Genomic DNA, 24,075 nt, shown 5'->3' on the forward strand with positions numbered 1-24,075 from the left:
GAAAAGCCAGCAGCTGACTCTTGAAGTTTCACGAGTGGACAGGAGTGTTGTGCTTAAGGCCATGGGGGTTTCACGGTAATTACTCCGTTTCAATGGGTTTAACCATGAGTTTCTAACCCGTGACGGTCATGAGGAATTTTGTTTGCCCCTGTCTGCTCTCCCACATACTGAGGAAAGGGTTTTGAGGAGTGGAGGAGCACAGAGCTTGGTGGCCACAGTCTGAGGAGGTTCTCCAATCTGAAAGAGTGCAGCCTGGCACCAGGGAATAATCAGGTAGGATTCACATAAAAGTAAATGTAACATAGGACTTGGTGTAAGGTGAAGGATTATACTTAAATATGTTTCAAGAATATTAGAAATAATTGCTTTAATGTGAAGACGATAACTTTGTTTTTAACAGCAACAGGTGTTTAGGACAAAAAAAAAAACAGATTTCATTTGTTAAATTGCTGTTAGAGGTTGTTTGTCCTATTTGTAGTTTTTTTCCCCTCAGTTCATTAAATGTAGCAAGATATGTCAGTTGTTCACAAAAAAAGCCCAGCATACATTGACACAATATTAATAATGCAATATGTGGCAGTGCAACATTTACCATTCCTGTACACTATTTGAAAAACAGACTTATGGTTTGGTTTAAATTAAAATGAACACATAGAAATATTCATAACTGATCAGACTTTCAACTTTTTTATGAAAGCATCGCTTTTTGGCTTATATTTCTGAACATTCTCATCTGAAAGGTTTGTTTTTATTCTGGATAATCTTCATTCAACCAGTATAGTGTGATAATTGGCATGCCTAAATGGTTATTTGAATTCAACATATGGTCTTTTACAAGCATGCAAAAATACAGAAGAATTAGTTCCCTGGTTGGGAAATTAACCTTGACTACTTCTAATTTTGAGGCCGTTTCTGGTTGACTTTCAGCTTGATGTTGTGCAATCGTACAACCGGAATGCCTCGTGGAGACTTCAACATCTACTTTGCCAGCAGACGGAGAGGATATGTCAGAGCTGAGGAGTAAGCAGATTACTTATCTGCAGTTATCTGGTTGTTAAACAGAGTTTAATGAATTATCATCTAGAAATCCTGCAATATATTTTGAGTTGAAAGCTTCAGGGGGAGAGAGAGGATGACTCCAGACTTAAAAAGTATCATCACTTCCAGGGCAGTCGGGATAGGTCTTCTGGTTGTTGTCCTCGCTGGCCTCTTCATTCTAGGCTGCTGGTACCTCAAGAAGAGGAGCGGCTACAAAATACTCAGGGTGAGACCATCTCACTTCACTTAAATCCTCTTTATTAATTTTTTTATTTGTAACTCATTTTATGTTATCCCCAAAGGAGTTTATTACCAATATATTTTATTCTTTGTTTCACCTCAACACTTCAATGCAGAGCACCGGCTCAGGATCTGCAGGTTTTACAGGAGGACAGTACTCAGAGCCAGGAACTTCAGCAGACAACAAAATGGCTCTTGCTGACTTTGGCAGCTTCCGATCAGTGGTAAAGGTTGAATAGTTACATTATATCCTAAATGGTCTCTTTTTTCAAAGAAAAACTCAAAAGACTCAAAGCCCTTCTGAGAACAGTAGAGCATGTAAAGCCGATGCAATGCAGTGGATGCCTGAGGGAGATTATTATGTCACCAGACTAGGCCGAGGTATTAAAAATCTCTCATTCCCAAGGGAAGTGTGCGCACTGGGCAAGCAAGCAGAGGGGACGCCAAGATTGCAACACTTACCATACAGCATCCTCTACATTTATGGGCACCCTGAGTAAGAACATGTAATAAGCTTTGGAAAAAATGCATCTTTTATTTCAGCGTTAATTTTGTGTGATTGTGGCATAGGTGACTATGGGAAAAAACTTGAGATTTCTTACATGGCTGAATAAAAATAATGAAATTAAAGATTGGCTTTTTAGTAACTTTTCTGGAACAAAATCAGCATAATAAAGACCTTCTAACTATCTGAATCAGGGATGTCTAAGAGTGGGGGCCACTTTATGAAAGTCATGTGGACAGTTAAAATTATTTGTTTAGATCATTTTTAAATGTTTACATTATAATGTATTGTAATACATTATCATTTATTATAATTCTCTGCAAATCAGTCTTACCAATGTTTTTCAAACTCTACCCTAGGTTCCTAATGCTCCTCCAGCCTATGAGAAGATTTCTTCCGGACCACTGCCGCCTCCTTATTCCCCCTAAGTGAGAAAGACCAACATCTACAAAGAATCACAAACATGTGAAAACCAAACTCAGAATTGAACTTATTGGACAAAAACATCAAGCATCACTGTCGACGTACTTCATAAATGAATGGCACCTATAGAAAAATACATTGTTTTTCTTGCTTTGTAAAAATCTTCTCATGGATAAAGATGAAACGTATAACCTAGGCTGTTTCAGGAAACAAGGATTGCACAACACTTATTTCTTTTTTTTTTTTGGGACAGTCGCATTGTTTATTTCCATGCAGTAATGTCCACAGCTGTTCAATGAAAATGTACCTAGTAAATATCTTTTAAAAATCTATATGGTAAAAATAAATAAATGTGATTCCAAAACATTTACATGGACTCAAACATATTATATCTATTAGTTCAAATTTCTACAAAAAAAGTAAATGTAGTTTTCAAAACAGTTTCTACTTGAAAAAACAGGACATGACAGATGTAAAAGAATGTAGGCAGTTGTAATTAGTATGAGACAAAGCAACAACAGTAAATCAATTATTACGTCTTAGACAAATGTCTAAAAGGCTGAATAATTTCCCCTACTTTCCACCTTTCCGATTTACTGTAATAACTGGCCAAATGGCACCTCTCAGAGTCCGCAACATTAATGTTTCAGTTTGAACTCCAGGAACTCAACACAATCCACCGTTTTAGTGTGTTAGCAGCAGGCTCATATCATTTAATCGAGTTGTAAAATCTACTTGGTGCTAAATGTGAGAAGGATCAAAGCAGCCATTACTAGAGAACATTCAAAAAGTTGGCTCAGTATTGGTTTGCTGCTTCACTTAGTCTCCGTGATGAGTCTGTAAAGTGGAATCATGTGTTCGTAGTACCCCACCGGAGCTGTTGGGGGCAACCACCAGAGCATCCTGCGCTTTGGGACACACGGTCTTCTCTGGTTGATTTACCTGACACTGGTCAGTGCTCAACACGGCATCATCAGTACTGGTGAGCAGCTTGGATGGTAAATTAGCATGCATACCCAATGATGTCTGCACAGAGTTTGTTCGAAATGCTTGGTTAGTCAATATAACAGGTGGTGTGATGCTGCTTTTTGTCATCAGTGATGTATCTGGTGGAGTTGAAGTCAGAGTGGTGCTAACTGGTGGTGCAGACGCTGCAGATGCCATTTCAAAGGTGCAGATAGTGCTTCCAATTGGCGGAACAGTAGCGATGGGCAGTGCTTGGGTCCTGGTTCCTGTACTTAAGATTGGTGGGACGGCCACTGTTGGCAGTTCTTGTGTCCGAGCACCAGAGAGTGCAGACTGAACAACTGGCAACATTGTTTTGAGTGGCATCTTTCCCGATGCTGCTTGCACTAAACCCTGTGGTTGAGCAGTTGAGGATGTTGCAACTTTAACTGCCGTCTGCTCTGAACATATAACAGATCCGAGAGTTGCTGGTGCATCCACCTGGTGGCCAGAAGGGGAACAATGTAAAGCTGTGGGAAATGGGGTGACAGGGTAATGCAAGGCACCTGTTGATGGGCTGGGTAAACCAGGAAGGGATGACAGAGGTCCTGACAATCTAGACAAGGAGGTGGATATTGTAGATGAAATGTTAGTTGGTGTGGCTGAACCACCAGTGACCCTGATTGTAGTAAGTCCTGATCCAAGGGAAGGAGCAGTAGTTTTAACTGGAGAAGCCAAAATAGGTACACTTGCTAACCTTGGCGGAGAAGAGATCAAAGTGGATGTACATACTGGAGGTAACCCAAAGTTACATCCATGAGCAGGTGAGAGCCTAGGCAGAGCTGATACTACATTTGTTTTACTGGGAATCACTGATGAGCCCAAGCCAGGTGTTCCTGTAAGTCTGAATGGTGTAACATGAGGAGTGCCTGCCAGCAAAGATTGACCAGTGCATGCTACAAATGGAGAACCTACAGTTGCCATGCTGGGCAGCCTGACTGCAGATTGGGGTAAAACTGGCGCTTGAGGACTCACAATAATAGGGCTAGATCCTTTAGGGGGCAAAAACGCCTCAGAGCCAGTAGAGGTGGCACCAGGCACTTGTGGTGCAGAATTAGAGATGAGGAGGACATGACTGCCAGGACCCAAACCCTGGGGAGGGACTATAAAGCATGCGTTATTAAGGACAATTTGTGTGCCGGCCGTAAGGTGCGTCGAAGTGTTGAGGATTATCCTTTGTGTAACTGGGCCAGAAGTGGAGGTTGAAAATGTTGTGGGTGCAGAAGAGAGGAGAGGAAGGGTTTTATTACAGGATGGTGGACCAGCCTCACTCCTGCCACTTTTAATATGCAACGGCTTTTGGTCAAGGAAAGCTGTGCTTGTTTGGGCTGGGTAATTGGTAGTGGTTACCTGAGCTGGACAGCTGCCGGACAGTTTAGATGCAGGGACAAGAAGTTCTTTCCTTTTTATGTTTTCTGCAGGCAGAATGGCAGTAGTAAATGATGGGCAGCATGTTTGTGATATCACAGAAGTGGAAGGGACACCCTGGATTGGCGATACAGCCGAGAAAGAGGTGCGAGTATCAAGGTGGGGGGAACAATTTGCAATGGTAAATAAATTTGTTATTGGGACCAGTCCAGCTGTGGTGGGACTGTATGAACCTGATATTGGGACAGATGAGGCCTTCGAAGGAGAATGAGACAGAGCACAGACAGTCTGCCCGACTGTTGTCGTCTTTCCTAATAAAGGAACTGCAACACCTGGTGAGACAAATTAATGTTAAGAATGTTAGTAGGAGTGTAATTGACATTATTTCCTACAATGTTCAGAGTGAGCTGTTTAATTCAGTATTAAAGCAGTTTTTTTAAACTTTGGCAAAAATTTTATGACCCTTTCAAAAGTTTAGCACATAACTCTTGAAATTAATTCATAATCTTCTCAATCAAACAAACACTTCAACATAATTACACAACTAAAAAGGTTTTGAGTGATTTGTTAAGCTGCTAAAACTTAAAGGATTGACATTTAGACTTTTGATTACAACACTTGACAACGGGTTCTGCTTCTGTTACTGTGGATATGTGTTCAATTTCACAACAGTCCACCTGTGGGCCTAATTAAAATAAATGAACACAGCAGGGCGCCTCTAAGTCTCCCTTGTCAGACTGATAGCCAACCACAAAAGCTGAGATTGCAACTGCGTGCAAGTTGCGGGGAAGGACAGGAACATTTCTGAGTGGGATGGAGAGCACAGTATGTCCACATTTTATTTAACTTCTCTGACAATGCAGCAAAACTTTTTTGTGAAAGAAAATAAAAATGTTGAAAACATCTAAGACTGAACTGTAAATGATTGCAATTACAGCTAATTTTGAAAGCAAGGCTCTGAAAGACTTTTAGAAAATCTCGGCAGATATTTCCACAATAAGTTTAATTTGTTATAAGGAAAATTAAGAAAAACAATAGTGTTGGCTACAGACCTTTAGAACTAAATAATTATTTGTACCCTAAAGATTAGTTTTTAAAGGTCAAATTCTTTTAAATTTGACATATAAAACCAATAATCGCTTTATACATGTTTTTGTCATATCGATTTTTAGAATCAACCAATTACAATCTATGTAAAATAAGACTGTAAATGTGGTTTCAAATGAGGTTTACTTTAAGAGAACCTACCTGGTTGGACGGTACTGTTGCTGGCCTTGGACAATGCCTCTGAGCTGACACAGGCAACAGGCTTGGCTGAACTTATTCCCATTTTTAGAGTTGAACTTGATAAGGGAGCGGTCAGGGCTTGTCCACTCCCAGCTCCCATCATCTGCTTCGATATGGCCTCACTAAAGGTGGTGGATGTTGTCACTGTGGGCTGGCCAACACGTACGACTCTTGAACCGGTGGCCGACTGCGTGGAAGGTTTTGATGAGGATTGGTTTGTAGATACTGAAGAAGTTGAAGTAACTAGGATATATTTAGTAGCCTGGGAGATCTCGTCTGTATTGCTGCGCTTTACACCAGTCTTGCTGATTTGTTCCTGTGCTGGGACTTTGGAAACACCAGACGGGACAACGACTTTGTTTTTCAAAGTTGAAGGCGGAAAAGGAGAACTGCAAGAGGCTGTGTTCACCAGCTGGGAAATCTTGGTTACAACACTAGAAACTGGTGAGATGCAAGAGGCTCGACTTAAAGAAGCAGCAGTGCCTGTTGTCTTGCTTGCAAGCCCTCTGACAGGAGCGCTACTTGTGATCGCAGTTGGTGTAGAAATGGTGGCAGTATCAGGGGCTGTTAATACTGAAGGACAATGCTTCTGGGTTTGGGCCGTAGATGTAGTTGTCCCTCCTGGAACATGAGAGAGAACCGAAGCAGTGCGAGTTGTTGATGTCTTAGACACAAGAAAGGCTTTTAATTGAGGAGATATAGTAATGACAGGACTTGTAGGGAAAGACCCCAGTGAATTCTGCTCGGAAGACGTCTGGACTTTGACAATCCCCGTGTTCCCGCCTCTAGTCGTTACCAATATGGACTGAGAGTCACGGATGCAGACGGTCTTCAGCTCCTGCTTAGGCTCTGTAAATTTAACAGTCTCAGCAGTGGATGCTCTGGTAGCAGCTGTGACAATGGACGGGGTGGGCAGGCCACCTTTTAGTGTGCTGGCTTTAACAGTGCAAACCTGTGCCCCCTTAAGTCTGGCGGAGTTTGGGGTCCTTTGTTGAAGAATGGGGGAAGTGGAGGGTGCAGGTTTCCCCGGTGTCCGTGAATCTGTAAGCGGAGCGACCTGCTGAACAGGGATTTTACCGTCAGGAATGCTGAACCCAGGCACATCTGTTGATATACACACAGGAGTGGTCCCTTTAGAAACAGGAACCTGAAGGGCGTTTGATTGTTGTGGAGTCACACCAGTTGCCTTGGTTTCATTCTTCTGTACAAGATGGCTGAAAGGCAGAAACACCACCTGCTGCATTACCTTCTCTACAGTTTTCTTATCCATAACAGAATGAGCAGGGGGATTGACTGGGCTGCTGCTGCCTTTTTTAACAAGGTGACCCACCCCCTCAGAAACCTTACACACCACTTGGACAGGACCTTTTGGTTCAGTTTGGGGTACTGTGCCCAGTGCCGTTTTAGGAAGACCTCCTGTTAATACAGTCTGTACTGGTGCTTTTGTTGTAGTCTGTTGTGACATCTGGTTATCATTAGAAGGTTGTGCTTTTGATGCTTTTGGATTAGTCAATGCAGACCCTTTCAGCTGCCCATCTACATTGGATAAACCTGGGAAATCTGTTGGTCTTCTCATCAAAGTCACTTTGTTGCCCACACTTTTGGCCAGCAGGGTGGGAATGGGCGTGTAGCCTGGGGGTAGATTACACGTCGGGTTGAGGATGGGAGACGTGGGTGACGCTGACGTATATGGTGATATTCCAGCCGCCCACGTCAAATTGCCTGATTGACTTGTTGATATTAATCCAGATCTCGTTTCTCTTCTCCAATCTGTAGAAGTAACACTGGTGAGAATACCTTGAACTCCTGGCAGAAGAGCAAAACCTTTCTCATTGCTGGCCACAGGGAGTTTAAGGTGGTTTGAAGGTGCACTAGACAGAGTTTTATCTGCAGCAGACTCTGCAGCAGACTCTCTAGCACTTGCTAAGAACACAAAAGAAATTCTATGTTAGAGATAAATTGACAGGTTATCATTCATAAAAAGCAGAATTGCATCTATTTGTGTGAGTGCATGTCATATTACAACCTATGATGCCAAATGAATCGTATTTGCATGCAAACATTTCTGACTGGAACAGTCTGAAAGCCAGTCATCTGTTATAATTGACCAGGCATTATGTGTAATAACAAATTGAGTCTTGTTACACATAACATTCACAGCCCCCTGCTCTCTTGTTAACACCTGCCCACTGTGCAGTAGCATCGTCTCAGACTGAAAAATGTAGGAAAATCCAACATTCTAGTTTTAGTTTACCTCCACTCCAAAGGCCTCTGGGAACAACGTGTTCCTGGTCCTCTTCTTCTAAATCTCTACAATGAATCTTCTCCACGTCTGTTTCTTCGTAACCATAATCATCCTCATCTGACGACGACGAAGATGAGGAGGATGATACACACTCTTCACGTACAAAGTTGTTGTACTCTGGGTGCTTCTTGAAATCATCATATTCCTTCTTTAAACGAAGTCTGAGTGGACGACATAAAACAAACTCATTAAAAACAGCTAAGGTGAAACAATAAAAGATATTACAATTATTCGCAGCCCTTTTAAACTTTGAACACTTCTGACCTGTTTCTTTGGTAGGCCTTAACAAGTTTTGGTTCCCAAGGTAAAAGTTCATTCAGAAGTCTGATTAGAGTGCTATGGAGCTCTTTCACTGCTTCTTTCTTGTAGTACCATCGGCCCTGTTGGTTCACACATGAAGATTTGAAGGCAGACTCACTTATTATTAGTCTACTGATGTGGAGAAAAACTACATTTTTTGACAGAACAGTGGTGACCTACCAGTCTTTTTTTCATGCTCTCCAGTTCGTCGAGCTCATCTTCAGTCTTACTGATCAGCTCTCGCAGTTCATCTAGATTGCTGCACACCAACTTCAGAGGACAAAAAAGACAAACTGATGAGAATTGAAGAAAATGTAGAAATGTTTTAATTTTTTTATGTTACCATTTAGGATTTGAGTTATGGTAAAAGGCCTGTACTTGTATAGTGCTTTATCAAGTACAGCGCACCCTGAAGCGCATCACTACTTTCAGTCATTCACCCATTTACACATTGACCTGGTGAATTATAAATTGTGTTAACTTATAAGACATGACTTTATAGAAATATTTATAGGCATTTTAAACTCAATAGACTTTGCTTTCTGCAATAGATGAACCTGCTTTTCAGTATTATTCAACTTTAAATATTTTCACATTCTGCCACATGACAACTGTAAAACTTTAAAGAATTTTATTGGTATTTTACTGATCACAAGTGAAAGACCAACACAAAGACACCACTGACCTAAATTTAAAAAAAAAAACAACCAACTGTGTTTTATAACTAATCCAACTAGTAAAAGTCAATCTGTGAGCATAAAAACAGCTGATCTGTTCATGTTACATCATGATTCACCAACAATAAACATGGTGGTGGAAGAATCATGCTGTGGGGGTGCTGCAGGGACAGAGTAGCTGGTCAACGTTGACAGGAAGATGGTCACTGCTATCTGTCTGTCTGTCTGTCTGTCTGTCTGTCTATCTATCTATCTAAAATGACAAGTAAAAACAAAAAAGTATTGAAATATGTACAAGGCCGAGAGATATAAAAGACTGTAAGTCTTTTAATGTATCCAATACTATTGCAGTCTTTTAACTGCAACAGTATTTTGGACAAATTGTGAAAGAAAAGCAAATTAGTGTTATTACAAAGACTGACAGAGATACAACTAAATTCTCAAGAGTTTGTCAAAATTTTGTACATCTCCGTGATCATTTTTTTCTATTCTTTCATGAAACTTGAGTGATTTTGTGCAGATGCTTGTGTAAGTGTTGTGACTACCTTGAATGTTGGTGCCGGAGGAGATTCTTCCTTCGCTTTTTTCAAAGAATCAAGGTTTTTTCCTACAAAGAAGTGCAGTAGTGACTGAACTATTGTGGCATCATTTTAGAGTAAAAACAAATGTAAAGCTTAAAACAATAAATCACACACCTGTTTTATATTTTTTCTTCTTGTCCTTCCTCTTGATTGTTGTGGTAACCCTTTGAACTGCAGACTTGGCAGCCTCGCATGGCAGCGGCCCCAAACTGTGCAGATGCTTCTGCTCTCCTTTCACTCCTGGCAGCTGTTCCCTTGTTCGGTTTTTCTTCCGCTTCTTTTTCTTATTCCAGATTTTGTCATCCGCCATCTCCTCCCTTAAGTTTTGAGTCATCTCAGAGGACAAATGAGTTGCTGGTCTGGACTTTCCACAGCAGCGGACGTCCTCCGGAGGTTTAGAGTCACAGAAGTTTCTTTTTAAACAATCCGAACAGGGAGATGTTTGATGTACCCGAGCAGATTTCACCTCCTCCATTTTGACCCCCAGTTTACCTGGAGATGAAGGCGAGCGGCCGGTATAGCTGTGCTCGGCTACGTTCAGGCAGGGATCTGCTGTTTCTGCTTTGATAGTGTGTTCTGAATCATACGAGAAGACCTGCTCCTGCATTGACGATTGCTCATCTGAAATTTCTTCTTTCAAATTCACTTTCACCTCATCGTCATCAACATTTCTACCTTGCGTGAGGAATAACATGTTTGTACATATTTTTACATTTAATTTTGAGTCTTCTCTGGAGTCGCCATCAGTGGACTCTGATTCAGAAACATCCATTCTCGACAACGATTTGAATCCGCCTTTATCCCCATTCTCCTTTTTAAAAACCACAAGTCTCCCTACTGTTTTCTTCCCAGAATCTTCAGATTCACCCGTATCCATTTGGCTGCCATCACAGGCGTCATTTTGATCCGACTCGCTTTTCACTCCGTCCGACCCATCCTCCTCGGTCCCTTGTTTTATTTCAACTCTTCTTACCAGCACAGAAGGGAAAGGAAAGACAGGAGGAGCACTAGGGCTCTGGCAGTAGATCCTCAGGTCGGCACCGCAGAAATGTGGGAAATGTATGTAGGCGTTCTCTTTACTATCGTAGCCCAAAATCGACTCCCTGCATTCATGGATGGGCTGGGCGAGGACAGCATCCTGCACGTCTTTCTGCGTCTCATACACATGGTCGCACAGTCCCTTGAGAAGCCAAACCCGCTGGTAAAAGGGCAACAAATGGAAGGGTTTCTCCTCCAGTGGACTCACCTCCCCCAGGACACTGAAGAACTGATGGCAAAGTCCCAGCTGCTCCGCGCGACGGGGCTGATTATGGTAGGCGCCGACAGCTCGATACCACCCCATGACGCGTTGCCTCAGCTCCGACTCCCAGCGACGGTATGGCAGTGCGGGTCGCCGTTGCAAAGTGGCCCTCCTCTGTGGCGGGGACAGCAAGGAGGACATGACTTTGGACAGGAGCAGGCTGCAGCGTGGCATCAGCAGGCAACGCTCTAGTTCAAAAAACACAATCTCAGGGAGGTTGAGAGCGGTCTGCGCAAGGCAAAGGAAGTGTCCGATGGCGGGCAGCTCCCACAGGGCGCCCACGGTGTGCGGGGAGGCCTGCGACAACAGACTCTGCTCCCACTCTTCCACCTCTTTGGCCGACATTTCTTCCGCTTCTTTCTTCTCAAGCTCACGTTGCCTGGAAACGCAGCAGAGAGAAGCGGTTTATCATTGCATTTACTTCTTCACCGACAGCATTCATATGTCTTTAACTTTTTCACACTTTGTCACTTTACAACCACAAGCTTCCGCATATTCGACTGGCTCTTTATGTGACAGACTGACTCAAAGTGCTGCAGATATGTGAAGTAGAAGGAAATACAGCTTACTTGTGATTTGTTAAAAAATCATTATTGAACAAATAATGATGACCAAAGAACAAATAGGTCATTGATAAAGATGCAGAGAAGTTAAAAGCAGAGTTAGGTTACACAGCCATATCCCAGCTCCAATCCATCACCCAAAAATGCAAAGAATGTGTCGCAACTGCAAATAAACCAAGTCATGGCCGTCCACCTAAACTGGCAGGTCTGGACAGCGTTAGAGATGTAGCTAAGAGGCTCCAGTTAACTCTGGAGGAGATGCAGAGATGCACAGCTCAGGTGGAGGGATTTTATGTCGGGAAGGCAGCTATTTGCTGAGCACAAATTTGGTCTTAATAGAAGCATGGCAAGAAGAAAGTTGGAATACAAGAACAAAATTTTACTCAGTGATGATTGCCATTGAATCTGACCGAGCTCGTCTTATTTTGCAATAAGATTTGCGAAAGTTTCCGTTTGTAGACATGCAAACGGAAAATTGCATGTCATCCAGCACACTTGCAGCTGGAATGCTGCAAGTGTGCATTCCAACTGCACACTTGCAGCTGGAATAGTAATGAAAGGCGGTTCTATTAAGCACAAAGTCAGAGGACTGAATACAGATGAACTTTTCTAATATTTGCAAAAGACTTCTCCAAACCATGAGCTTATCCTTATACTTCATAATTAAGTACTACTTCCTGTTGGTATATCACATTAAGTACCAGCAAAAAACCCCATTGACGTTTATGATTGTAACTTTACAAAATGCAAAAAAAAATCCACTCACCTCTTTTCCTCCTTGACCCTTTGCTGTTCCTCCTGACGTAGTGTCCGCACCATGATAGACTCATGGCCACTGCCAGTAATAGTAGCCAGGTACCGAGAAGCCTGCCTCCTCCGTGTCGAGGTTCCCCCACAGCCTCGTTCCTCCTCTGCACCAAAACGACCTTTAGAGGTCACTGCCAGGGACGTCTTTTCTCGCAGCACTCTGGTGTAGCACATCAAGATAGTATTCTTATATGGGCTTGAAAAATAGTGATCAAATGGTATGTCTGCAGTAGTGTCAACTGAAATTAAACTGTATTTTAGATTTACACTATTTCAAGCAGTTTATTTGGGTTTCTAAGCAACTTTGTTGCCCTTACCTGGAAAGTAATGTAAGCTTCTGCTCCAGCATGATTTCCAGCTTTTGAGCCTGTTTGGATATCCAGTGGTCCACCCCATAGTATCGGTAACAGTTCTCTAACATAAGCCTGAAGTCTGCAACAAACTCTGTTATGTTCTCATACGCCTGGTTTACAAACTTCTCCTCAATGTGACGCAAGCACATCGACTGCCTAAGCTGAGCCTGAACCTGGCCCTGAACCCCTTCTATGCCATGCTGCGCGTCATGGTGGCCAATGGGATGGAGAAACGTGCTGGTTATCCCTTTGTGCTTGTCCAACAAAAAGACTGTGAATATCTTATAGGCTTGCTGAATCTCGTAGTTCATATCATCTTCAAAGCTGTTGCTGTTGGTTGAAATGCAGACTTCAGGCAGTGAGAGGTCACTGCTTGGAAACGCAGACAGGCTATCTTCACCAGGACTGCGAAATGGTACCACAGCCTCTGGTTCCCAGGTGCCGTTAGTGTGTTTTTCTTCAGATCTGGTTATATCTCCGGAGTTACTACTGATCCATTTCATTTGTACAGGCATGTGAGCAGTGGGCTCCAGAGTTGGGGAGTTTTGTTCTGTCACAGTCGGATCTGTCATGTCCTTCTGATCCATGGCACAAACACCTGGGGAGAGTAACACCAATGGGAAACTTTAATTTTCAAAAACACTCCATCTAAATGGAAGCTAGATCTGCAAAGTGTGAAGGTGCAACTCAGAAGATAGGAACAGAAAGAAATATTTATATCAGTGACCCAATTTAAAAAGTGAAATTCACACTTTACATATGGGCAAACTGAGTTATGCATTTCTTTAATCTTTTAATTCTATTCAGACCAATGATAACACAGAATTGAGTTTTAAAAAATATAGAATAAAAACTAGATTCATAATAATAAAGACATAATAAAGACATTATCATGTCTTTATTAGCTAATTATCCAAATCAATAGCTATATATATTGATATAGCTATATACACATACATTTAAGTTTTTAGACATGAATTACTGAAATAGAGGAGCTTCTCAAAGATATACTAATTTACTGTTATGCACTTTAATGAGTCACGCCTTTATATAACTGGAAGCAACTAAATCTGAATCCCTGTCACACAAGTATCCGCATGACTGACTTTATGTCTCCTGCATCTCTTCAAACTTTTCCTTTCCAAGAATTAACAGCTAGTTAGGCTAAAGTTAGCAACAGCGAGTTAGCTAATAAAACAAAGCCAGAGGAAAAGTTTCAAAAATAAATCCACCTTATCATATCTCGCATATGAACGCATGCAAAAGGGGAGCTAAACAATGCGACCAGGGGCAAACTTTGGTTGCTTCAACAACATACCTTGACGTTTTCAGTGGGGCTTCTCTCAAGATAGCTCTTAGCAAGCTTAGCAGCCACGGCAACCCTGCTAGCTAGGTTAGCTGGCTATTGTCTCTCACTTGAGGCCTGCAATTGCTCCGCTCACCATCCATAGTAAATGTTTTTTAAGTACATTTAAGGTCCAGCAGGTAGAAAGTTACACAGCCTTCTCAGTGTCGTCATCGCACGGAATGATGTCAGTGGTAGCAGGGAAAGCTAACGGAGCATTAGCCGAAGTAACAGTAGCTGATTGTGTGATAATACATAACAGTTAATTTTCACCACCTATAGCGCTAATCACATGTTGTCAAATGTACGTCTGCTTAAAAATCTCTGCGCTCACTTTAGACACTGTTTTACAGCAAGTGTCGCGTTCAGAAGCCCTGCCGATTCAGTCTGAATAGTGTAAAACAATACAGAAGCGTCCAGTCCACCAAAGATGCTTTACGTCCACCCGATGCAAATGTGTGCACTCTGACGTAACGATCTCGTTCCTGCGTCACGCAGGTTTGTTTTCATTCTGGAGGAAGCCCAAAAATTTTTTTATTTTATTTTTTTCATACATTTGATAATGATCAGCCGCTTTTAAATGTGTACTTGGAAACTCTAAGAGAAAAAGTAAAATAATAATAATTAAAAAATAAACCAAAAGGCCCTGTGCTCAACTGCTCGTTACTTGTATTGGTTTTGAAGCGGTTTTTAGTTAACAAACAAAAATGCATTTTTATTTAGATTTTCTGCTTCTTTAGGGGTGTATTGTCACTAAAATAAAAATACATAAATGAGGAAAAACACAAATATCATTCAAATTATGTTTTTTTTTTTTCTTAAAATCCGAACTTTATTTTCAACATGATTAGTTTATTCTGCAAATTATTACATTAAAGTAAAAACTTTTATCGGATTCTTTGCCCCAGTTTTCAATTTTAATAAGTAACAGAAAATAAAAGTGTTTTCTCCAACTTACCGCAATGCTCAGTTATGACCGCTAGATGTCGCTTCTCAACATTACAAGTTCCAGTGTGGAACAGAGTAAAAATTCCCCTTTGCCTTACCTCTCAGGTTGCTCATTATGCCATCCTAAATAACATGTTTGATTCTGTTCCTAAAAGGATCGTATTAAACTCAAAATCTAGTAGATAGCTGTTTTGTCTGTGTCTATGAATGACCATGCCATTCTATCTGAAATCTCTGTTCGACTAACAGGAACACTGCTGACTTAATCTAATTTAATGGGTTCATCTCGCACATACTAATGATCTCTGATGAGACACGTTCACCATTATCAGCCAATTATATTCTTGGAAAAAACAGGGGTTATACATGTTCCACGGAAAGAATACATTAGTGTATATATATATATATACACTAATATATATATATATATATATATATATATATATATATATATATATATATATATATATATATATATATATATATATATATATATATATATATATATATATATATATATATATATATATAAGGAAAGGAGCCACAGCTAAATACCTCCAACGAATAAGGCAAGTCCTGAGAAGCCAGCTCAATGGCAAGAACAAAATCCGCGCAATAAACAGCTATGCCCTGCCAGTAATCAGATACCCTGCTGGAATAATTAGCTGGCCAAAGGAGGAGATAAAAGCCACTGATATTAAGACTAGAAAACTACTAACAATGCATGGAGTATTCCATCCCAAATCCAGCACCCTGAGACTGTACACGAGCCGCAAGGAAGGAGGCAGAGGACTAGTGAGTGTGAGAACCACAGTCCAGGACGAAACAACTAAGATCCATAAATACATCAGGGACAAAGCCTCAACAGACAATGTGCTCAGTGAATATCTCAGACAACAGGGAACGGAGGTTGAGGTGCCAGAGATACCATCATGGCAGGACAAGCCCCTACATGGGATGTACCACCAGCAAATAACCCAAGTGGCTGATATCAGTAAATCCTACCAATGGCTGGAAAAAGCTGGACTCAAGGACAGCACAGAGGCCCTCATCCTGGCCGCCCAGGAACAGGCCCTAAACACCAGAGCAATAGAGGCCCAGATATACCACACCAGACAAGACCCAAGGTGTAGGTTGTGCAAGGAGGCCCCTGAGACAGTCCAGCACATAACAGCAGGGTGCAAGATACTGGCAGGGAAAGCGTACATGGAACGACATAACCAAGTTGCAGGCATAGTGTACAGAAACATCTGTGCAGAATATGGACTGGAAACCCCGAGATCAAAGTGGGAAACACCCCCAAAGGTGGCGGAGAACGCCAGAGCTAAGATCCTATGGGACTTCCAGATCCAGACAGACAAAATGGTAATGGCGAACCAACCAGACATTGTCGTAGTGGATAAACAACAGAGGAAAGCCGTTGTGATAGATGTAGCAATACCAAGCGACTGCAACATCAGGAAAAAGGAGCACGAGAAACTAGAGAAATACCAGGGCCTCAGGGAGGAACTGGAGAGGACCTGGAAGGTGAAGACCACAGTGGTGCCTGTGGTCATCGGGGCCCTCGGGGCAGTCACCCCCAAACTGCACCAATGGCTACAACAGATCCCAGGAACAACATCAGACATCTCAGTCCAGAAATGTGCAGTCCTTGGCACAGCCAAGATACTGCGCAGAACCCTCAAGCTCCCAGGCCTCTGGTAGAGGACCCGAGCTCAGAGGATAAGAACCACCCGCGGTGGGTGAGAAGGGAATTTTATATATATATAACCTGTTCGTTTTTTGTATCCATTTGCTTTGCTTATATATTCATGTAAAAGCTCCTATAATTACTTCTGAGGAAAGTTTCTTAACACAGCATATGCTATATCGACTATTAGCTTATGTGAGACATTCAGAAGATCTCCAGTAAGCATTTATGACTCCAGGGGCTCAAAAAATATTTTTGGTTAGAGTTAGTAAAACATGACGAGAAATGAAAAATATTTTTACAAAATTGTCAAAATTTACATTCATTTGAATGTTTGTTTTTTACGTTTGGGAAAATACAAAGAAAAAAAAAACAAACAAAAAAACACTTCATGAATATGAAGTCAGTATGAAAAACAAATTTTTTTTTTCTTCTTACTCCTTATTTTGTTCGTTTTACATGTCCAGAAAAAAATTATGTGAGTCTAGTGCACAGTAATGGGATTGAGTGCTAAGCACAAAAATTTAAAATAAAAAGATGTGAGAAATATATAGATATATATTTTAAATCTCCAGCACAATGCAGAGGTTATGGACTTGTCCTTGTGTGTTGATGACTCTATCTCCACCATGGCTTTCCAAAATTGGAATTGTTGCCCCACCGGGTCATTTTAGAAATCTAAATAAATGAATGAAAATGTTTGTAGTAACACTTTTATAAGTTAACGTCCATAAAAGAGCCATCTTACATGTTTGGATTTTTTGTGATTTCATTGGTTTATTATGAAACAGACTACTAAATGTCTAATAAATAAATAAAAAAGCACCAGAGATTACTGGTGCTATGGTGAACAGGTTGGGCCCCAAATCTCATTCTGCTTCCTGGGCCCCGGCTCTGGCCTGTCTGGAGACTGAATGAAAAACATAAAACAAAGAAGCCACTCTTGAGAAGGATTAAATGTTACTGCAACATGGTGTTCCAATATCATTGTACCAAATAAAACATAGAAACAATTTCATTTTTTTAAAAAAAGGGCTATAAATGTAATATTACGAGGCATCATTGTGTTACAAATCTGTAGCTACTCGTTAGGGCTCAAAGCTCGCTCATATGAAAATAGAGAGCTGTTTCTTTAAAGGCGCCCAGATCTCCGCTTAACGTTACTTCGCGAGATTTGCTTGGCGCCGCGACCTCATGTGAGACACCTCCTGCTTGAGAGCCAGTCCGACGTTACCTCTGCAGAGGAAAACGCAACGGAGCCCCAAAAATGGTTTATTTCCGTCTCATCTGAGCCCAAAAAACACGTTTGTACCAAGAAAGACTTTTTTTTATCCATTGTTTATTCGAGGCCTAGCAGGGGCGCCGCGCAACGATGTGGATCCAGGTTCGCACGATAGACGGGAAGGAGACGCGAACCGTTGAGGATCTTTCTAGACTGACCAAAATTGAGTCTTTACGGCTGAAAATACAGGAGATCTTCAATGTGAGCCCCCAACAGCAGCGCCTCTTCTACCGAGGGAAGCAGGTAAACCCACTTCTGCCTGTCAGCCCCGTCACGCAGCAGCCAGTTTTGACGCTTTGACAGGGGGGGTAGACTTCGGTGGTCCACCTCCCTGTGCTCAAGTCTTTTCGGACCCTGTGCGAGCTTCCTGTTTTGATAGAAATCCGCCAATAGATCTTGCGAAAGATCTCCGAGTGGCATCCTATGGGAAAATTAGGGTTAACATTATCCCTCTGTGCACTTCACAAATGGCGTGGACATGTTTGTTTACATTGCTAGTGCAGAGAAACGGGAACACAGCACTTTGTTTCCACATGTGGCTCCGCGAGTGCACTGCAAACTAGCACATCCGTGAGCCATTTCTAACTGGATAAACGACAGACCTCCAAATACAACCTTAGATTTCTATTTCGCATACATAGCGACGTCACAGTGTTATTTAAACTCCACAGATCCTTTTAGAAAGTCTTCATTATTGTTTAATGGGGTAGATCACCCTGGAGCCCACACGTGCCTTGAAGCAAGTGTATTTGTTTACACCCTAGCGTCACCACCATGCGCACAATGTACACTGTGCACACTCAGTGTGTCTGCATAGTGTAAAGAAACCTGTTCTCATGTGGCAGTACTGTTCCCCCAAGTTGCACTGTCTGTGATGTCTAACAAAGGCGCACTGATGGATCTCTGGCATGTTTTGTTAGACATGTTCTCTACTGAAATCACACATCAAAATAAAGCACCGTATGGGTAACAAATATTATTCAGTGTTTAATAAAGCCATAAATTTAAGCACTGTCACAGTATAAGTGAGCAATTACATGCTATCACTTTATGTTATGCAGAGAAATGTGTATGTTTGTAGAAATGTGCAGTCGGGTCAGCCACACAGTTTTTACTTTATACTTAAGATTCTCTGTGTATTGCATGTGTAATATATTTGGAAGGAACAAAATCATTTAAATAAAGAAAATTTCATAATAACGACAATAACATTTAGGTTTTATATTATTTCTGGTTTTGATTTTTCCCTCTTATAATTGTTCCACAGAAATTTGACTCTGAGACAGCTTTAATTTATTTTCAGTGCCCCCCTACAGAGCCCAGCAGAACAGAAATGTAAAATATCTTTGCAGATTGCATACTACCACTAAGTTTGTCATTTGTGTAAACCAGAAATGTGCGAATAAGCTTATGCGGGGTTAGTGAATGGGGTTTTGCTTTGAGACTGAAGGCCCTTTTTGACATATAGTACAGAATCAGAATGATAAATCTATGACAAAAATCATTTAGTTAAGTGAATGATGCCTGATGAAGATCAGCAATTGATGATAGACATGTTATTTATAGCTGGTGGGACAAATTATTTTGCTTAAAATGTTTGATTTATTTTGATAAAGACAAACTTCAATAGACTGTGTTTGTAAATCTACATATATTTTTTTATTTATGGGTGGTCTCATAGAACCAAGCTTAGAAAAAAATGTGTTTAAAGAATAACTGTATATAGTGTTTAGTTGTTAGTAATAACCTCTAAAGCATATTTACAAAATGGCGGTGTTTACTTTGAACTCACTTGTTTTTTATGAGAAATATTTTTATGTTGGTTCTGCAAAGTCAAAGTTGGTACTTGCTAATACTGATTTTAGCCTATTAAAAATTTTCCCTCAGATCTATAATGCAAAGACATTATAGGTAATTATAGGAACATTATTTTTGAAATGTTATATGAACACTTTATGTTTTTCTAGCTTTCCTGTGAAGGATTATGATTTGTATAAATGTAGAAATGCAGGCCATGCACATCTCTTGTAAGAAAGTTGCCACTGTAAAACTGGGTTTTATAGCATTTTGAAACTAAGACTAGGGAGTTGATGTTTTTTTTTTTTTTAGCTATTGGTGATTAACAGAGTTAGAATCAATAACATAGTAGATAGTGTTACCAAACAATGTAAATGCTTAAGTTGCGAGATTGCCAAAGGACTTTCGTTCATCTTGTGTGTTATCAGTTGAAGTCTTGAGCTCTCTTGCTCTGTCACAGCCTAAATAAATCAGATATTTCATAGAGCATAAAATTTACTTTAAAAATAGCTTTTCACATCATTGGGATTTCTCTAACTTATTTTTTTAACACCAAACACTGAAAATAGCTATTTTAAGTTGTCATCTCTCAATTACAACTACCACACAGAAGAATGTTGTTGCTAATGAGCTTGGTTGTATTAAAGTATACTGCATTCACTAAAAAGATCAGGATTTTGGTCATTGCTTATGGTTGATCAAGACAAAATTGGCCAATTCCTACCACTTTCCGATTTCTTTATGGAAGTGAATTTTTGACCAATACAATAATTTTTTTCAAGACCTCTTTAACAACTTTAATTTTAAAGCCATAGGTCAGAGTTCAATCTTTCATGGTAAGGGTTGACATTACAGTTACCCAAAAATGTCTTTCTGAGAGCAGGTTGTATTAAATATTTTCTTTCTCGAATTGGAAAGCTTTTGACATGCTACTTATATTTGAAGACAATAAAAGTTGTAAGTTCCTTAGACAAGATTAATTCATGCATGTTTGTGTATGTCACTGTGCTTGGCTACCTATGGTGAGCAGCTTTAAAGCAGCATGTTTACTCTTGAGTTCATCTTGTTTTAATGGAGTTGTCTTCCTGTTCGAAGGGAATTGTTGTTTACCACTGCTGCCACATGCTTTCTCAGAATATAGAAGTCTTTATTTCCTGACAAAAGTAGTCCATATCATGTAAAAAAAAAAATAAATAAATAAGAGTGGAAAAGACAAATGCATTCATCACAAAAAACAGTTATTCCAATATGTATGAAAGCTTGAGGTAAATCTTATGTTGCTATATGTTACATTTGACAGAGCTCTTACTATTAAGTTGTTTGACACTTTCAAGACATGAAGTTCCTCTGTAAGGTATAAAATTAAGTAATGCCTCATTTGCATTGAGTTGTTGAGGTTCGGTACACTATTTTATTTGTTTTTATTGCAAAAGAGGTCCATAATGCAACTTACCAATTCCTGAACCCCTTTCAGTTGTAGGTGCATAGGACAATGGTACTACTGGTTAGGGACGAGCTACTGGCATCACACAACACAGCCTTTTGATTGGACGACAGAAAAACATTTAGCCCTGCCTTCCCAGTGAGAGCCCAATGTTCTACTGAATATGGCGGATCATGAAGTAGCGTACTGAACTGCACTGATGTGAGCCGTTCCGCTGAGAGGAAAGGAGGCTCAATTGACATCAAATGATAAGCTGATTTTATTGAATTAGACTATATGGAGCTGAATCCCTGTGACTATACCAATTGTATTGTATTATGAAGAAAAGAATGTATATAAAGAAAATGTAAATTGAACGATGATTCTATAATTGGCTATAAATTGGACCGATTTGTCTTATTTAACTGTATTTACTAAAGGATTTCTCATATTTGCACTATCGATGAACTTAAGTGTAGCTTAAACCTGAACATGATTTTTTGTTCATGCAAATATCTCTACAAACAGATCTGTCTTCTGTTTGCGTCTAAGTTTATTCAGAGTTTTCTCATTGTTCTGACTTGGTGAGTCAGCCAAACATTATAGCCCCGGGAAAGACTGCACTGTATGGTATGCTGATCTCACTTTGCTGATATTCAGTCATATCTTCACCTGTTGATGTATGTCAGGCAGAAGATTTTTGTTCTACGAGAGATTGAGAAGTTGGACCTCGTTGATTCATCAAGATGAGTCAGTTTGGTTTCTGCAAGTTGGAGACTCTCTCCTGCTCAATTAGGAAAATAAATAGCACTTACGGGAGTGATTTCAAATTGTTCCCCTAAAAATAGTTATGTTCAATAAGAAAATGTCTGTTTTGCTTGTAGTTTGTAAGTACTACTCAACTACTTCTATATCAAAGAATTGTGTGCCCTGAAGCGGGTCACAGCGTTAATAAATGATAGGAATATTCATTTGTTAACCTGAAGTTGGTTCTGGTTGTTGTAGTTAACAACACCAGGCCCATCCTGTGTTGTAAATCCCCTACTTCCTTTATTCCAAGTGGAGAGTCTTGATTAGGGGCTTTCCATGTGTTAAGTAATGTATGGAATGAGCTTGTACACTGACATGCACTCTGGTGTCTGAGGTCTGTTAGGATTTAGGCTGTAGCTCGGCAACTCAGTCTAATTCCCTTTTCAAAATGGCGTCTTGTTTTTCCCTCCAGCTCTCTGCTCTCGCTGCCTCATCGCTTCAAAGTCATGCTTGCGTTTCTGTCGTGAGCGTCCTGAGCCAGGAGCCACTCATCTTTGACTTACTGCTTGTGTCTTCCTTTTCATTTTTTAAACTTTACTTTTATTTTTTCATACTCGTCTAGTTTTTTCCTGATCACTACTTGTTGTGCATGTTTCACTTTAAACATTTTTTCACTCGTACTCGCAGCCTCACACACATCTTCCACTGGCCGCGTGGCCTTTCAGCTCAGCGCCCACACACTTTTGCAACAAGCCTGCATATTTGCTAATTTTAAAAAAGCGCCTTGGCTTTCAGTTCAAAGCTCAGCACATGGCGTCCGTGTGATTTATCTAAAACACTGTAGTCCACTTTTCCCCCTTCTAAAGCAATTACTTATTGCATGTTAAGATAGTTGGATTTTTTCCAACAGCTGCCTGTTTGCTCGGCTGCTCTCTTTCAGACAGACAATTTCTCTAACCTAGATATTGTTGCAATTTGATTATACATGGATCGATGTTGTTGTGGCTCCTCATTTGAGTTATTGCTGTATTGCAAAGTTAGCTGCAGCAACTCTTTCACTCAGTCCACACCCTTCTCTTATAGATAGATAGACTGGACAAAGGGTAGAAAACAATGGAAAGTCTTGAACCCCTGACGGTAACTGCAGGCTTTCTACCAGTTTTAAATATGGTTGCAGTTTGGCCACTCCCTAGCATGCGTGTTAGTCAAAGGTCCCCACATTATCTACCAATTTATGTAAAAGCAGTGATCAGATTTAGTGACATTTTCATGCTTCACTCAGATTAAAAAGAACTTTTCAAATGCATGGCTCAGTTTCTTACTCTTAGGTCGATGAGAGAAGCTAAAGCTGTAAATGGGGTTGCTTAGTAATATGATTGCCACTGATTATTAGTCATTGATAAAACCATATGATAATAAACTAACATTAATTACTTATTATTTAGGGTTTTTTTCCTCATTAGGATATTTGGAATAATAATGTTTAAGAACACAAGGAAAATTGGGTCTGTTTGAATGTGGTTCTCAAACCGGTTGAAATACTTGATTAAAATCTTCGAATCTTTGTAGAAAACTAAAATTTATGCTCAAACTAACACACTAGGTTTATAAAAAATAAAAATGGCTGAAGAAGTAAATCAAGTGGTGGATTTTTCTTTGAGATCAAATGACTGAGGGTAGAATGAATGATAAAAAAACCCCCTAAGCCGAAGGCTAGCACTGAGCAGGCACACAGGCACCCCCCACACCCCCTCTCCCGTCATTGTTTTTGGTAATATGACCTATTTTGCTCAACTCTTCAACAGAAATGTGGGGCGGAGTCCAGAAGTAACCGTACAGAAGTTTGTTTGCAGCGTCTTCCTTCTCATTCACAAGTGTCGATTCTGCTTTTCTTTCACACCTGAAAAGCTGTCGGAGGCTAATATTTTTACCATCCAGACAAAAGGTCATTTGAGGCGGCATGTCATCACAATGATTAATGAATAATAGTGGAAATATTTACCCTGATAAGATGCAGACTACAAAAAAATTTGCTGCGTCACTGATTTAATATGGAAAAGCCAGAACAGTTCAGTTTTCGAACAGTGC

General features: G+C 40.5%; 3 protein-coding genes across 3 annotated transcripts in view; 2 read left to right on the forward strand and 1 right to left on the reverse strand.

Moving 5' to 3' along the window:
• The first annotated feature begins 165 nt into the window (after positions 1 to 165).
• On the forward strand, positions 166 to 2,574 carry mlana (melan-A). Its single transcript, XM_005803733.3, has 5 exons — positions 166 to 273; positions 928 to 1,020; positions 1,168 to 1,264; positions 1,395 to 1,502; positions 2,143 to 2,574. The coding sequence occupies exons 2-5, from the start codon at positions 932 to 934 to the stop codon at positions 2,209 to 2,211; spliced, it is 363 nt and encodes a 120-aa protein (XP_005803790.1). The 5' UTR covers positions 166 to 273; positions 928 to 931; the 3' UTR covers positions 2,212 to 2,574.
• On the reverse strand, positions 2,407 to 14,547 carry kiaa2026 (KIAA2026 ortholog). Its single transcript, XM_014470503.2, has 10 exons — positions 14,071 to 14,547; positions 12,717 to 13,350; positions 12,359 to 12,559; positions 9,844 to 11,408; positions 9,694 to 9,755; positions 8,652 to 8,741; positions 8,436 to 8,551; positions 8,121 to 8,332; positions 5,828 to 7,789; positions 2,407 to 4,911 (listed from the first exon to the last, which is right to left on the reverse strand). The coding sequence occupies exons 2-10, from the start codon at positions 13,337 to 13,339 to the stop codon at positions 3,026 to 3,028; spliced, it is 6,717 nt and encodes a 2,238-aa protein (XP_014325989.1). The 5' UTR covers positions 13,340 to 13,350; positions 14,071 to 14,547; the 3' UTR covers positions 2,407 to 3,025.
• Positions 14,548 to 17,894: 3,347 nt separating this feature from the next.
• uhrf2 (ubiquitin like with PHD and ring finger domains 2) overlaps positions 17,895 to 24,075 on the forward strand; it is a 35,448-nt gene continuing 29,267 nt past the window's right edge. The window contains exon 1 of the mRNA XM_005803767.2: positions 17,895 to 18,260. Coding sequence (XP_005803824.1) covers positions 18,108 to 18,260 — 153 coding nt within the window. The 5' untranslated portion in view covers positions 17,895 to 18,107. The remainder of the gene's footprint in view (positions 18,261 to 24,075) is intronic.

Source organism: Xiphophorus maculatus, chromosome 8 (assembly GCF_002775205.1).
Source record: "Xiphophorus maculatus strain JP 163 A chromosome 8, X_maculatus-5.0-male, whole genome shotgun sequence".
NCBI lineage: Eukaryota > Metazoa > Chordata > Actinopteri > Cyprinodontiformes > Poeciliidae > Xiphophorus > Xiphophorus maculatus.

Coding starts and splice junctions, on each gene's coding strand:
- kiaa2026 (XM_014470503.2), bottom strand. CDS start 13,339: ATGGATCAGAAGGACATGACAGATCCGACTGTGACAGAACAAAACTCC. Junction 9,756..9,843: donor GAAGAAAAAATATAAAACAG/GTGTGTGATTTA, acceptor ACTTCTTTGTAG/GAAAAAACCTTGATTCTTTG. Junction 7,790..8,120: donor CAGAGGCCTTTGGAGTGGAG/GTAAACTAAAAC, acceptor TTGTGTTCTTAG/CAAGTGCTAGAGAGTCTGCT.
- mlana (XM_005803733.3), top strand. CDS start 932: ATGTTGTGCAATCGTACAACCGGAATGCCTCGTGGAGACTTCAACATC. Junction 1,021..1,167: donor GGATATGTCAGAGCTGAGGA/GTAAGCAGATTA, acceptor CATCACTTCCAG/GGCAGTCGGGATAGGTCTTC. Junction 1,503..2,142: donor TTGGCAGCTTCCGATCAGTG/GTAAAGGTTGAA, acceptor ACTCTACCCTAG/GTTCCTAATGCTCCTCCAGC.